Source organism: Branchiostoma floridae, chromosome 2 (assembly GCF_000003815.2).
Source record: "Branchiostoma floridae strain S238N-H82 chromosome 2, Bfl_VNyyK, whole genome shotgun sequence".
In the NCBI taxonomy this organism is placed as follows: Eukaryota; Metazoa; Chordata; class Leptocardii; order Amphioxiformes; family Branchiostomatidae; genus Branchiostoma; species Branchiostoma floridae.
Window position 1 is genome coordinate 24,669,454 of NC_049980.1, and position 14,658 is coordinate 24,684,111.

At 43.4% G+C, this 14,658-nt stretch overlaps 1 protein-coding gene across 1 annotated transcript; it reads left to right on the forward strand.

Annotated features, from left to right (window-relative positions):
* Positions 1-2,285: 2,285 nt before the first annotated feature.
* LOC118410276 (collagen triple helix repeat-containing protein 1-like) lies at positions 2,286-5,779 on the forward strand. The gene is made up of 4 exons (XM_035811836.1): positions 2,286-2,863; positions 3,343-3,543; positions 4,077-4,278; positions 4,893-5,779. The coding sequence occupies exons 1-4, from the start codon at positions 2,762-2,764 to the stop codon at positions 5,045-5,047; spliced, it is 660 nt and encodes a 219-aa protein (XP_035667729.1). The 5' UTR covers positions 2,286-2,761; the 3' UTR covers positions 5,048-5,779.
* The last annotated feature ends 8,879 nt before the right edge of the window (positions 5,780-14,658 follow it).

A 14,658-nucleotide genomic window follows, 5' to 3' on the forward strand; every position in this document is an offset into this window, starting at 1 on the left:
TCTGCCTGGAGACTATCAGCCGGTACATTTAAGCAGACTCTGGTGAAAAACTTAATGGCGTTTAGGGAGGCCTCCAAATGTAAGGGGTACCTCCCTAATTCCGCCCGTACAGCAAGATTGCTAGCTGTTTTGGGGACATTGAGGGATTGTTTGCAGAATTTTACATGTACGGATTCGATTGGGCAAGATTTTGAACTTTTGAAAGAACCCCAAATCTCCGACCCATAAAGTAATGTAGGTTTGACACAGGAGTCGAATAACTTGTTTTTAACAGACAACGGGGCATCAGCTTTGTCAAGGTATTGTCTGACTCCAAACAAAGCTCTTAGTCCCTTGTTATATAGGTATTTGTGATTGGCTTTGAATGTGCCGGTTGACAATTATGCCTAGATAACAATATGAAGATACAATTTCTACTACATTACTATTGAACAAGAAGGAACAGTCTTTTGGTAACCGACCACCCTTTGTGAAAACTACAATTTTTGTCTTTTTAAGGTTGACTTTCAACCTCCAGGATTTACAGTACTCTTCTAATCTAGACAAAGATGATTGTAAGCCACGTTGTGACTCTGAGAATATTACTAAATCATCAGCATATAATAGACAGGGTACATTCATACAGTGTAGAGCTGGAGGATTACAACAGGAATGGTCAAATTCTGATGCTATGTCACTAATGAATAAGTTGAATAATGTTGGACTCAGGTTACAGCCTTGTCGAACCCCACAGTGAGTTACAAATGTATCGGTTAGACCACTGTTTGTTTTAATACAATTTGTAGTTTTAGAGTACATATCTTTTATGGTCAGGAGAAATTTGCCTCCCATCCCAAGTTTCTTCAATTTAAGTAAAAGACCTTCTCGCCAAACAGAATCAAAAGCTTTACTAAAATCTACAAAACAAGCGTACAGACGTGAATTTCTACTAATATATTTGCTGACAAGCGTGTTCAAAGTGAATAGATTATCAGTTGTTCTAAAATTCTTTCTGAAACCGGCCTGTTGTGGTTTGAAAAGGTTGTTTTCTTCTGCGTAGTTAGACAGTCTATTGTTTAAGATTGAACAGAATAATTTTCCTAGACAACTTATAATAGAGATCCCTCTATAGTTGTCTGGGAGTGAAGTATCGCCGGACTTGTGAATAGGTACAATATGGCTGAGCGACCATTCTTCGGGGAAGTATGCGTTTTGTAAGCACAGGTTAAAAAGATGGAGCAGAGGTTTTTGAAAAATTGATTTGCCACATTTCAGCATTTCGTTCCTTATCATATCGCTTCCGCTGGACTTGTTATTCTTTAATTTTGCAATAGCTCTGTCTAATTCATCTGCGGTAATTATAGAATCTAATATAAAGTTCTCTGTCTCTGTTGGAAGAGGAGTTTGATCATTTACTGGAATGAAAGGACCGACTACGGAATCATGATTTCCGTCGGATGATTTGTCAACTTTACTAAAGTGGTTTAACCAGTCTTCGCTGGAGATTTGGCTATTTTCTTGAGCCTTCTCGGGTTTTAATTTATTAACAAGGTCCCAAAATGCACTTGGATTCTTTTCCCGAAGGGTGGATAGTTGATTCATAATTTGTTGACGAAAATCACGTTTTTTCTTTTTTAATAATTTTCTATATTCTTTTTTCTTCTTGAAGAAACTGCCCCTCACTTCTGGATGTGATGGGTTTTTTTCTAGTAAATAGGCTAAATTTTTCATTTCACGTTTCATTTTTATACACGTTTTGTCGAACCATTTCTTATTTTGTCTTTTCGGCGGACGTTTCCTAGCTCTTTTCAAACAGAGTGACTTATTACCCGCCTCTCTCAGAATTGAGCTAAATTCAGAAACATAATTCTCAATTTCTGCCGCAGATGTCATGTTGTTAGAGTCCTTTAAAGCACCTAAGTATAATACCTTTATGTATATATGTATTATATCCATGTCTTCCTCTAGAAGGATATGTGCAGAGTATGCCTTTGGGAAAGAGGAGATAATGAATTCCTTAATACTGAAAGAAACTTCTTTGTACTAAGTATATCATTTGCTTTGTAATGAGCCGAATCACTCGACGAACGTATGAGGTCGTGGCACTCTCTTTAGTATATCTTCTATAATGTAATAAACTTTCCAGAGCACAGCTCCAAACTGACATTCATTCCCTTCTAACACGTATTGACAAAAAGCACACGCTTTCTCAGAAATCGTCTCAACGTTGTCCCCTAATCTCTCCAACCGACGGAGAAGGACGGAAGTCTGTGTTTATTTGGTCTAAAGCCAAGGACTGAAGCCTGGGTGAACCCCGGAGTCAGACTGGTAGGATTCTGATGACTTTACCGTTCAGGACCTCAGGAGGATTCATTAATTATCGGTGAAATTATTTTGTTAGGCAACATTTTTTTAAACATTTGAGTGATTCGACATGACTTGTGTCTCCAGAGACGACTGAGTTGATTAAAATATCGGTTTATGATTCGAAAAAGATGACAGTATTGCGGTTGGAAGGCTAGCAATGGATTTGATTTGAAAATGATCAGGGCGCCAATAAGGTTCAACTGAAGTTCAGTCGCAGACAAGAGCAAACGTAAACAAAACTTTCAGCCGGAAGAAACCAAAGCTTGACATGGTTGATGATTTGAGGCGACAGCCGTAAAATTTGCGCTCTGTATGATAATTTTCTAACTTTTGTATTGTGAATAATGGTCGATCCCTGTGGAAGAATTTGAAAGTGCTTTAGCAGGTTTCGTACAGAGATCCAGAAGAAGTCGACATGTTGCTGGAGGTGTGTCTGCTGTGGACGCTCTGTACGGGGGTCACCATTGCGGCCACAAATGACCAGCCGGAGGCCGAACGTCCGAAATTCGATGTGTCGGTAGGTAGTGGCCATTTTAGTAAATGATATACTTTATTTTCAAAATGCCATGATATATATTTCAAGCATTCCTGAACAACACTATGTCATCGTCGTGGGAAATCAACATGTGGGAAATGAGGGAGGTGACGTGTTGTCATACTCACTGGATTCTGACATTGTATACAATTCAGACATATTAAGCTTTATTTTTGCATTTTTTGTTGTAATTAACCGTACGAAAGCCATTGTGCGTTTTTGTTGAGTTAGCTTTTTTTATGTATATCCCTTCAAATTACTTACTAAGTAATATACAGTCTTGGTGTCAATGTAGTATGCAAGACTTCTCCGACCAGGTCTCCTCGAGGAATGGTGGTGTTTAAATCCCTATATACTTAACTGAATAGGGGATGATATGTGTAAGTTTTTGTCATCATAGATATGTTCAAGAAAATAATGTGACAACTTTGAATCATGTCTTTCATATTCCATATGTACAGAACATGTACCCTGTGGTTGCCGGTCCGCCTGGTACATCCGGGATACCTGGGATACCAGGGAACCCTGGGATGCCTGGGAGGGACGGGGTTAAAGGTGATAAGGGAGACCCGGGGACCTGTGACTGTGCCGGCCGAGGTCGCAACATCAAGCAGTGCTCCTGGAAGGAGCTAAACAACGGGGTAGATTCTGGTAGAATTGCGGTAAGCATAAATTCGTTTCATCCAATATGACGTTGTCATCATCTTATCCCTTCAAAAACGTAAATGCTAAATGTTGTTTCGAGAGAATTTAAGGTACGAGCTAAATTGAATGTCTCCAGCCAGGCCACGCACTGTAGGCCACCCCTACTTTCCCCTTGAGGTTTTTGAACACCTGAGGAACCCTCCATACCGACTTAGTCTCTACCAAACTCCCGCCTGGCCGAATAGTAATAGGGGACTTTGGCCGAGTTAGAAATAAAAGTCTAGTAGGCGTTAATTGGCCTAGGATTGAAATGAGCTGGCTAGACTGCGAAAGACTGGCTGAGATCCCATGGCAACTTATTTGTCCCTATTTGGCCAAATTCTTCCCTTTTGTCATTCAGCTGACACGTCTGCAAGGAGACTATTTAAATACCGACAGACTGAAGCGCAAAAGTCCCTTTCCAAGGATACAACCACTCAAGCTGGGACCGTTCTACATGAACTTCACACGGTCACCATTTACATGCATTGATATTTGCGTTTCTGCACAGGGATGTACCTTTAACAAAAACCGAGACGACTCCACGCTCATGGTTTTGTTTAACGGCGCCATGCGGGTGAAGTCAGGAGCTGCAGCCTGCAAACGATGGTTCTTCACCTTCAACGGCGCGGAGTGCGCCGACCCGATGACCATAGAGGCCATGGTGTACATGGATACCGAACTGTCCATCAACATTCACAGGGCGGGCACTGGTAAGATATCATAGAACGGACATACTATATGACGTCATTGCTAAAGTCTATAAGATATTATCTACCGATTTAGTAGCTCGTAGGGCGAAATGCTAATCTCCAAGCAGATGCAGGATCCTGCTACGCCTCAGTGTTTTACGTCTGTTTTTGCGACATTTGATAGCTGACAAACGCCGAGAACACGCGCAACTCAACAAGATTTAGCCGCTGCATCTTACTTGCTGGGAGATTTGAAGCTCAGCTTGTGCTAGGCGTTTCTTCTTCTGTAGTTAGGAACAAGGTCGACAGATGGCGTTTGTGCTAGCTGGCCGCGAACACATCGTATGTTTTGTACATCTATTGCCTTGCATAGTCTGTGTAACAAAAACTCTGCTGTTCAGGCCTAGGGCTGTAACTGGCCCCTCCCCACGGCCGGCCAATGTTGTGCGGGCTGCTATAAGCGAGATTCAATCAGGCTATGCCTTGCATATCTTGGGTCGTTTCAACTACGAACTGAAGACACCGTAAACGCGTCCTTTCCCCTCTTACTACCTATACTCCAAAATTAAACACCTTCGAACTTGACTACGTTGTGAAAAATTGTATAATCTTGTCATTTCTGACTCTCTTCCCAGTCCAGGGTCTGTGTGCCGGCATCCAGCGGGGAGTAGTGGACGTGGCTCTGTGGGTGGAGGACTGCGAGGGGTACTCCAACGGCGACTCCGCCACCGGCTGGAACTCAGTCTCCCGTCTTATCATCGAGGAGATAGAAACCAGCTTCAACCCGTGATCAATCGATTTAAAGGAAACATATATATACCCACGGGTTAAGTACAGGTCGCAACAGAAGAACAGTTGACAGATACATGAAATACATGAAACATATAAAATGTCAACCAATACAAGAGTCATATCCTACTTAGTGAATTTGACTCCTTCTCGCTACTTTGTGATACTGAAAATGTAGGAACAGATATGTTTTATAATGAAAGGTTTGTCTAAGTCCATTAGGACTATGAATTTGTCTGTGTTACTGGCTAGGTACACATAGGGAAACATAGGTTCTGTAAGTCTATAAAGTTCAGCTCTCTCTTTGTTGTATAATTTACATTCTACTACAATATGCTTTTCATTTTCTATTCTATCTGGATTACAATTTCGACATATTCGTTGTTCCAGAGCTTTACCAATGGTTTGAAATATCCGTGACAAATAAATCACGATCATTCCCCTTTTCTCTTTCGGCTTTTTGAGTGCCGACGCCAAAATTAATCTACAAACTGTGTTGCTGTGTTTCCCGGCCTCGAGATGGATAAATACGAAAAATGCTTCAGGTTGTTGCATTTGTTTATCGAATGAAGGAAGAATTCATCTTTTCGTACCCGAAATTCTCCCAATAACATTTTCATTCATTTCAATTCAAATTCTTGGGTCTAAACCGACAAATTATATTTCATGTTTTTACGATGATTTCCAGCAAGGAGCTTGGTACTTGTTGATTAAATGTGTCACCAGTGTTTTCCATTGTCTTGTCGGATGATCACAAGCCTTAAATCCTTAATCGAACACTTAAATTGGGGTACACTATGACGGACCAAAGTATTGAGGGTGTTGCAAAAGTAGATTATGTTTGAGACAAGGCATTCGATGGTACATAAAGGGCTGATATGAATCTGCTGACAGGAGAATTACATGTTAGGGTGTTGACCCCTCAGGTCCTCTCCTTATCTTGTTACCCGCGTGTTGGTGCTACGTACACGTATTACTTCTTGTGTGTGGAGGGTTGTGTAACCCAAAGATCATGATAGCATTTGTCAAATTCAGCATAATTCATCATGTGGGACGCCTCAAGCGGTTTCTTCTAATTTTTCAAGGACTTGCTATAAGGATTTGACCAGAGGTACCGCTAAAATTAACGTGTTGTAACTTTGTAGTCGTCTTGAGAACGATGACCTAAATTCAAGGCAAAAGAATAACAAAGAGCATTTGTTTGTTGAACATGTTGACCCGCGACTAAAGGTCAGTTGTTTGACCGATATCGAGTGATGCGTTATATAAGGAACATAATTTAAGAACCCAGGTAAATTGTTTAATGGACCAAGGTACAAGGTATTCAAGAAATGTTACATCAAGGCGCGTGGCTGTAACCTGCATGCGACGTTGGAACAAGACGCGTAGCTGTTACTTGCGACGTTGTAGGTAAGACTGAGAGGTCAGATATCTTAGGATGATGCATGGCAGGATGTTAGTTAGATGGGGACACAGGTAGTAGCACAAATTGAAGTAAGGTGAACCTAGATTGCTTTTATTTGCCTTCGGACAGACGAGGACGATGTGGCACTGAACTCCAGTTTAGTAACTTATGTTAACAGTGCCACATACAAAGTACAGACAGAATGTAAAGGTAGTATTTCATCTCCCCGGCCGAAGTCAGGTACCCATTCTTACACCTGGGTGAAGTGAGGAAGGTCGTGTAAAGTGCCTTTCCTATAAAGGGCACAACATTGGGGCACGGCGCGCGTGTATCGAACTCGGGACCTCTAGGTAGGTCTAATACTCTACCAGTTACGCCACACATCTACAAGGGGCAACCCACACGACGCCCCCAAGACACGATGTCCAGAGAAGTTGTCGTCTATTCGCATATTTTGTGCCATCTATATGATATGCAGCACCACTAGTAGGTGTACGTAGCCATCTTTGGATAATCATCTAAGGTTAAGAATTAGTCACGTGATATTCCTGTGTATTTCTATTTTTAATGAATTGTCTGTGTTGCCAATTGATTTAGTGCGTTTATTTTATTGTAATATCACAAATCCAATTCAGCCCTCGGGCTGCGAATGTAGTGATATGAATTTATTATACCCCTGTCACATTATCCACGATCTTCGGGCGTATCGATGGAAGATCGATCGGCCATATTTAAGGGTTGCGCGTATTTTTCACCTGAAAACCGTCCCTGTCCAGGTGCCCTGTCACATACAAGCCGTACTTTGTACCTTTTACAAGTGTTGTGCAATAAAGTTATTATTATAAGCGAAGCTAGGGCGATTGCCGCAGAATCGTCGTCCGATCTATTTTCGCCAAATGTGACAGGAGTATAATGTAAACCATTACGAGATGGAGGCTTTTGAAAATTCACTACAAATCTTAACAGGCGCAGTATGAATTCTATTTTGAGTATATTGTTTTATAGACGTTCAAATGAGTATCAATATTAAAAAGTCGTTGTGATTTAGTCAGCGTCAGAACCAGTGCTTTATCTGCCTTGAATAGCTCAGTTGAGTAAGGCTTAGGTCACATTTCCAAGCCGGGGCCGGGCCGGGATGATTTAAGAAACGAAAAATTAAAATGTATCCCTTGAAATGTGCACAAATCATGCCCATGAATCTTATTTTGACATTTTGTGTATTTGTATATCTTTTATATCATTATTTTTTGCTCCCAAAAGCTACCCGGTCGGGCCCTGGTTTGGAAATGCGACCTAAGCCTAAGCTGGAGGTCCTTTTTTTTAAGTTGATGTAAAAAGGTTCTATTTTTTTACAAAATCAACACTTCAGAATTCAGACATAATCCGTGTAGTGTCACGAATCGACAGTGTCCATGAACATTTCTATGAAGCAAGTACCATTGTGTCAAAATTTCATTGCGACCCCGCTCCCTATTTGAGGTGCACAATGATTGGCCCGAAAAGTATGACGTCATCCCCCTATAAATAAGAGATGCGCGCATGAATATGTCATTCTTCTGTGTGCTGGCCCTCCGGCAACGTCTGGAGACTGCAGCGTACGTTCCTCGCCCCGGCAAAAGCAGAAAACTTGCCGGGGAGGCCTCGTTGTTACCGGCGGGAGACTCGCTACTACACGGTCGATGCGGTGCCGCAGCTCAAGCTCGTGACGGCAGCTCGTACTCTCCCGGGTATTGTATCAGAGATACACGATACCACGCAAGGTTTGGAAGAACACGGTAAAGTTTGATCTGAGGCCCGTCTGGACATTTACTTGTTCGTTTTGTGGTATGGTGTTGTGTTGAGACATGTTTGATATTTGTAGTCTAGGCCTGTTGCAATGCTCGCAGAGCCATGTTTCTGACGACTTCACGTTTTTGCGGATTTTTCCGGTTGACTGTCACATTGTTTCATTTTCGCGTTTTCTGTTTGTTGCCTGTTTGCTGGGTGTTTGTGAACGTTTTGTACCCGTTGTGTGCAGGTCCGAGGAGAGCTACCTTTAATATATAGAATGTTTCTTTTCAGATTTTAGTATATACGCTCGCATCCTCTGTTGAATTTTGCTGTGGCCACCTTTCGCCGACGCTGATTAGTGGCGCTGTTTAGGAGTTTTGTGTTTTTCTTGTTTTGTGAAAGTGTTACCAGGATGCTAGAGCTGTCCCTGTCGAGGAGATGCAACATGGCTACCCTCTGGGTGTCACCGTGGTAGGATAATAGAATCCGTTGCCATCCTCTACCTTGAAGGCGAGGGAGTCTTTTGTCTAGTATTGAGGAGCGTTACAGACCGAGATCTTCGCCATTTTCTTGTCATTTTCTGATTTTTGTACGTTTTAGCAGTTTGCACTGACACGTGGTTTGAGAGCCTGGACAAAGAAGCAAACTGGATCCCCTCTCAGTTTACTTTGACTGAATGAAGATTATAATCCGGAATTTTACGAACGCCTTCATACAGTGTGGAGGACTAGTACAGACCGAGAGATTCGTTATTTTCTTGTCATTTTATAATTTTTGTGTATGTTTTAGTGATACGCAGACACGTGGTTTGAGAACCCGGACAAAGAAGCAAGATGGATACTCTCACAGCATCGCCTTAACTGAAATCACAATCTGCATCCATCCTCTACCTGGGAATTCTACGAACGCCTCCATACAGTGCGGAGGTCCTTTACAGACCTAGAGCTTCGCCATTTTCTTGTCATTTTCTTTAAATATTTATATTTATCTCGTGTGTATGGTTTTATGCAGGATTTTAGGATAGCACCGTCATGGCATCGGGACTCACTATGGCTACCATTTTTGGAGTTCTTTTCAGGAATTGAAACCCGCCACCATCCTCCTCGTGGGCGATGTAGTAATGCAGACTGCCAGCGTTTCTAGAGCGTGGCTTTTGTTACGTTTATGTTATTGGCCGTTTTCGCTTGTCAAGTTTGTTAAGTTTTTGGATTGCGTGGGTGTTGGCCCGTATGTACGGTGTGTCGTGTGCGTGGCCTGTTTTTACCAGGTTTTGCGTGTTGTTGTGGAACGTGTATGTACGGGGAGCACGCATGGCCTAGGACTGTTCATGTTATCGTGGCTTGCCCACCTTTGAGCGCTAGGCGGGGGGATTTCGAGTGCGTATGGTGTGGATGTTGTTACGATTGGACTTTGCGGTAATTTCATCAGCGGTATCGATAATTGTGTTTTTGTTTCCGCATAGTTCTCAGGAACCGGGACGTGTTGGTTCACGCGTGACGTTCTTCCCCACCCGTAACGACCCTTGTAAGAAGTTTCGGACTTCAGGGATCTTCAGATGCGGCAGAAGACGGAGCAGCAAGTGGTGCGCGAGAATGACAGCCGGGCAGTCTCTCTTAGACCGCCCCCCCCCCCCCCCCCTCCTCCTCGCCTTTCCGGACACTTGAGTGGCACAAGGACAGCCTGAACGCTTCACGCTGTCCACCCGCCACACGTCACGAAGATGGTAAGACCCGGGCAGGCACCGGCGAGTGTCGCGGGTAGAGCTCACGAAGATGGTAAGACCCGGGCAGGCACCGGCGAGTGTCGCGGGTAGAGCTCACGAAGATGGTAAGACCCGGGCAGGCACCGGCGAGTGTCGCGGGTAGAGCTCGCGAAAATTGGAAGGCTCGGGCAGGCACAGAGTGGTGCAGCGGGAAGATATTGTTCTGTTCAGTTCAGTTCCGTTCATACTCAGAGGTGGCACCAGCGTCTTCACATTGAACTCCGTGAACTTACGAAATTGAAATACCCTGAGGCAGGCACAGGGAAGTGCCGCAGAAGAATATGGAGCTCACGGTGGATGTTTTAGGAAGGAAAACGTACTCGTACTTTGCCGGAAAAGGTTTTGAAGACCGCAAGCCAGAAATGATATCGCCATGAGATCCAGAAGGCATTGAATTCACAAAATTGTGTTGTTGTATAAGGACGGTCGCACTAAATAGGTACCAAGGGCAAGGCATATTACACTGGAAGGTATACAAGTGCGAATTTTCTAGGCAGTACGCAAGAAACACATTTCGTAACCACGTGTGGGACAATATTCTTAAGAAGTAGGGGAAAAAACAAAACAACATCAATTCATCGTTAATTGACAACTTATTGTGTTATGGATGTATTACATTTACGTTTGGGACCGCATTGTAAATATGTGCATCAAAGCTGTCTGTACATATGTAAATACTTTTCGTTTTGTGACCGCATCTGAACTGTGAGCAGCAACACCTGTCCTGCAGTACAATGTGAACCAGTCAGAATTGCCCTGAAGAAGGTGACAGACGGTCACCGAAACTTCGGTGAGAATAAAAGCATTGGTTGTGTAAAAAGAGTCTCTTTATTCAGATTTCGTAACCAGTTTGGCATAACTGAATAAAAGTGTTTTAAAACTGGAGTTATGCGGGTCCAGATGTCTTACTGAGAGATGACTGTGGTGTGATAGATGGCGGTTGGCTGAGGAATGAGTCCACTCTGCTCTGTACTTTATTTTCGTCCCAGCCCGAGACTTTGCATAATGACGCTACATTTTCAGCGGCAATATTCAGCAAATTGCAGTTCTCGACAAGTGAGCTTGAACTCGCATGTAAGAAAAGGGGCTCGAAAAGGAAATGCTGCAAGTGAAAAGTCATCTCGGGTAAATAGTTCAAGAAATCTTTTCCATAGAGGTTACAATAGTTGTGAAAATCTGAGTTTGTTTTCCTCGGAAGTGTTGTACCTAGTACTAAAACGACGCAAAGAGAAGGATCGCTGTTGGCCGCCTCCGCATTTAGTAGACTAAGAAATCCAGTGTGGAACCGCAAGGATATCAGTAGATGTTGTGATATGCGTCATTGCCAGGCACGTATACTCCCTATCGCCACATATGCCTATGTGACAGGACCCTGGAGTGGTCACATGAGCTCCTCCTGTTAGCTTTCGATTTGAGACACCTAGGGGCGTTTCTCTGTATTGCATTCCGAGATCGTGTATCATAATTGAAGCATCGAAGCTAGACATGGATTAGAACACTCTTTTGGTTGTCACAATTTTGGTAATAAGACTAAGGTGGTTCAGACAGGTATTAAAGAGACCCCCAGTCACATTAGTCCCATAAGCCTACTACCAGGAGTGTCAAAACCCAAGGCGACGGGGTAGACATCTGCAGCGCTGAAATTACAAAAGACACGGGACTGGGTCTCAAGTTTGCGGAAACAGGTGCTAAGGACCATACAACTTGAACAGCCCTGACGTAGAGAGGCGAGGGGCCAGTCTCTGGCCTAAGCACGTGGGCAGGGCAGGCAAGCAGGTAACACTTTGCTTCTTGGCCCGGGCAGAGCGAGGTATCTATGGTTGTGTCCTCAAACAAACGAAGCTTTGATAAGCTTGAAAATGTTTTGATCGGTTTGGGGAAATGTTTGGCTCTGTTAAAAGCCCTATATCCCAGGGTACGCTGAGAAGTATCTTGCAGAAGTTAGGGAGAACTTATTTTCTAGGTTGGAAACCTTGTAAGAAATCGTAGGCTGGATTACCGTAACGTGTTAGTTCGCTATTGTATTAGACGGATTTATCATCTCTAGCTGTCGCTTCACTGACTAAGTTCAATCAGCCGACACAAGTACCCTTACAGATTTTTACACCGGATCCCAACATCGAAGCTATGATGTGGAACACTATTTTTGTCTTTTGATTCCATCTTGGGCTTACTGCTATCTCTATTGAGGACAAAAATTTCGTGTTTGAACTGTTGAGAGGTCGTCCAGACTCAGAATAATACTTTTGGGGCATTATGCATCTCCCAGGTCGCGGTGAGCGTTTGGAACAGTTTTGCACTCCACTTGTGCAAGCCTGGTGTCTTTCCATGTTGTTGCTTCGGTGGGTCGAGTTCTATTAAGCAGGAAGAGTGGCAAATACGAGCGCCTCTGTCCTCTGAAAGGTTGGGGATCAGCATTGTCAAGTGGATCCTTGAAAGTTGAGGTTGAATAAGGCTGGGGGCCGTTGGGCATAGAGACAGTTGAGGCTCAAGACAAATGGTCCTGCGATGCGAGGGAAAAATAGTTTTCTTTTACCTCTAACGCGGATAATTCAGAACTGGGCTTGGCCGTCTCCATATCGATCTTCCTTCAAGTGATCGTAGAGGAACGGTTTTGAGATAACAATTTTGCGTTGCTTCCTCCATTTTGTTTGTCGTACAGCAAAATATGAGAGTGGGCTATATATGAGTGTTGGGTTGTTTGAGAGTGGGTACCGCAGTATGAGAGGTAAGATGAGAAAGAAGTTACACGAGAGAAGGGAGTTGAGAGAGGGGAAATGAGAGATGGGGAGTTGAGAGAGAATAATGAGAAAGGGTGTGGCAAAAGAGGTTAAGAGGGAGCAGATGACAAGTGTTCTACTAAAGGAATGTTATATTAGCCAAATAGATACAGACGCGTTGATGTATACAGATAAAGACGCATTGACACGTTACGCCGAAGAGCGGTTACGCCAGCTAGATATTTATACTAATGATAGATACTGATACAGGTATAGAGTTAAGGGGTTCAAAGGAAAAAGGAAGGGCTCAATAGCCAGAGATGGCAAAGGCGGAAGACGACGATTTCCGCATCACTCATACTGGAGGGCCAATAATTACGCACCTCAAAAAGGATACTATTTGAGGTGCACAATGATTGGCCCGAAAAGTATGACGTCATCCCCCTATAAATAAGAGATGCGCGCATGAATATGTCATTCTTCTGTGTGCTGGCCCTCCGGCAACGTCTGGAGCCTAAAGCGTCCCACCCACCCGCCCCTGGACAAGTTTTCTGCTTTCTGTGGAATTAGGCATCTGCTTTAGGATGGTCGCTTTAGCACATAGGTGACTTTAGGCTCCAGACGACGATTTCCGCATCACTCATACTGGAGGGCCAATAATTACGCACCTCAAAAAGGATACTTTTCAAACCACGATATCTCTGTTGCTATGCAAGTGGAATCATTCGTCAGACAGCAGCATCGAGGCCTCCCGTGGACAAGATAACAACAATGGCGAAGGAGAATCCTAAACCCCTCCGCTTTTGGAACAACGTGTGTTACGGTTTGTCTTCGTTTGGACAGTCATTTGCAGCAAACATCCTGGGCCTTTTCTGGTCTGTGTTTATTCTCGAAGTGGCACAGGTGAGTGGCTGGTGACGGTGTAGTATGAATGAACAGTAATCGGGGAAACCTTTTGATACCATACTCGTATCGCATTCCTATCTTCAAACGTAGCAGTTGGTTGATAGTCGTTATATGAAGCAAATTTCGATAAACGACATGGCCTCGGTGAATCAGAGTGCTTCTCGGTTTGTTTTAAGCTCTGTATCTGTAGTAGACCTCAAAGCAAGCACAGAAAGATCCAGTCTTTTGATGCCTGTAGTAAGACAACATTGTAAGTTAATATGTATCGTTTGTGTCCAAAAGTCCTACATGCTGTGTTACTCATGATTTTTGGCCCTTTATTGAATGGCGTTCCAGATGGGTATGAAAATCGTGAAGCGATGATTGTCAATTCTGTTCAAATAGATATCTACATGAGATCAAACGTCTAATATCTGCGTTCCCTTGTTGATTTGACCAATGTGTATGACTCTGCTACTATTCTGTTACAAAAGAGAAAGTTTTGGTTTGACGACAAATTGCCTATTTTTGTCCGCATCTTAAGATCACACCTGCCCAGAACTCTATATGGGGGCCCCAAAGCCCTTTTCCGTAGAGCGTAATCGGCGGTTTTAATTCTACGTACTCCGTAGCGGGACCGCTCGAATTGAACGTATAGCGTAATCGGTGCATTTTGCGTCGAGCGATATTGGCCCCTTTAATTTAACGTATTACGTAGAAGCTAACCGGATTTTACCGTAAAACGTAATTCATATTAATTTTTCGTCAAGCGTAATCAAAGTTTCATTAAACTTAACTAGTCTACCGACAAATTCTACCCGCGAAAATGCTGGAAATTGCGTTTCAAAGGGTCCAGATTTCAAAATTTCGCCGGACATTCCTTGCTATGGCTCAACACTTCGGCACTGGACATGGTGAAAATATGTTGCGGGAGCGTCGTCCCCCAACTAGTAGAAATCTTTTTACCGACCTTAGCTTAGTTAACAAGCAAAATGTGCCCCTTAAATGCAGGAAATGGCATTTCAGAGGGTCGAGATTTCAATTTTTCTCCGGGCGCCGGGCGGCCCTTG

Bases quoted from the DNA above. Each gene is read 5' to 3' on its own strand.
- LOC118410276 (XM_035811836.1), top strand. From the start codon at position 2,762: ATGTTGCTGGAGGTGTGTCTGCTGTGGACGCTCTGTACGGGGGTCACC. The intron at 2,864-3,342 runs GTAGGTAGTGGC...CCATATGTACAG, and splicing joins GTCCGAAATTCGATGTGTCG to AACATGTACCCTGTGGTTGC. The intron at 4,279-4,892 runs GTAAGATATCAT...CTCTCTTCCCAG, and splicing joins CATTCACAGGGCGGGCACTG to TCCAGGGTCTGTGTGCCGGC.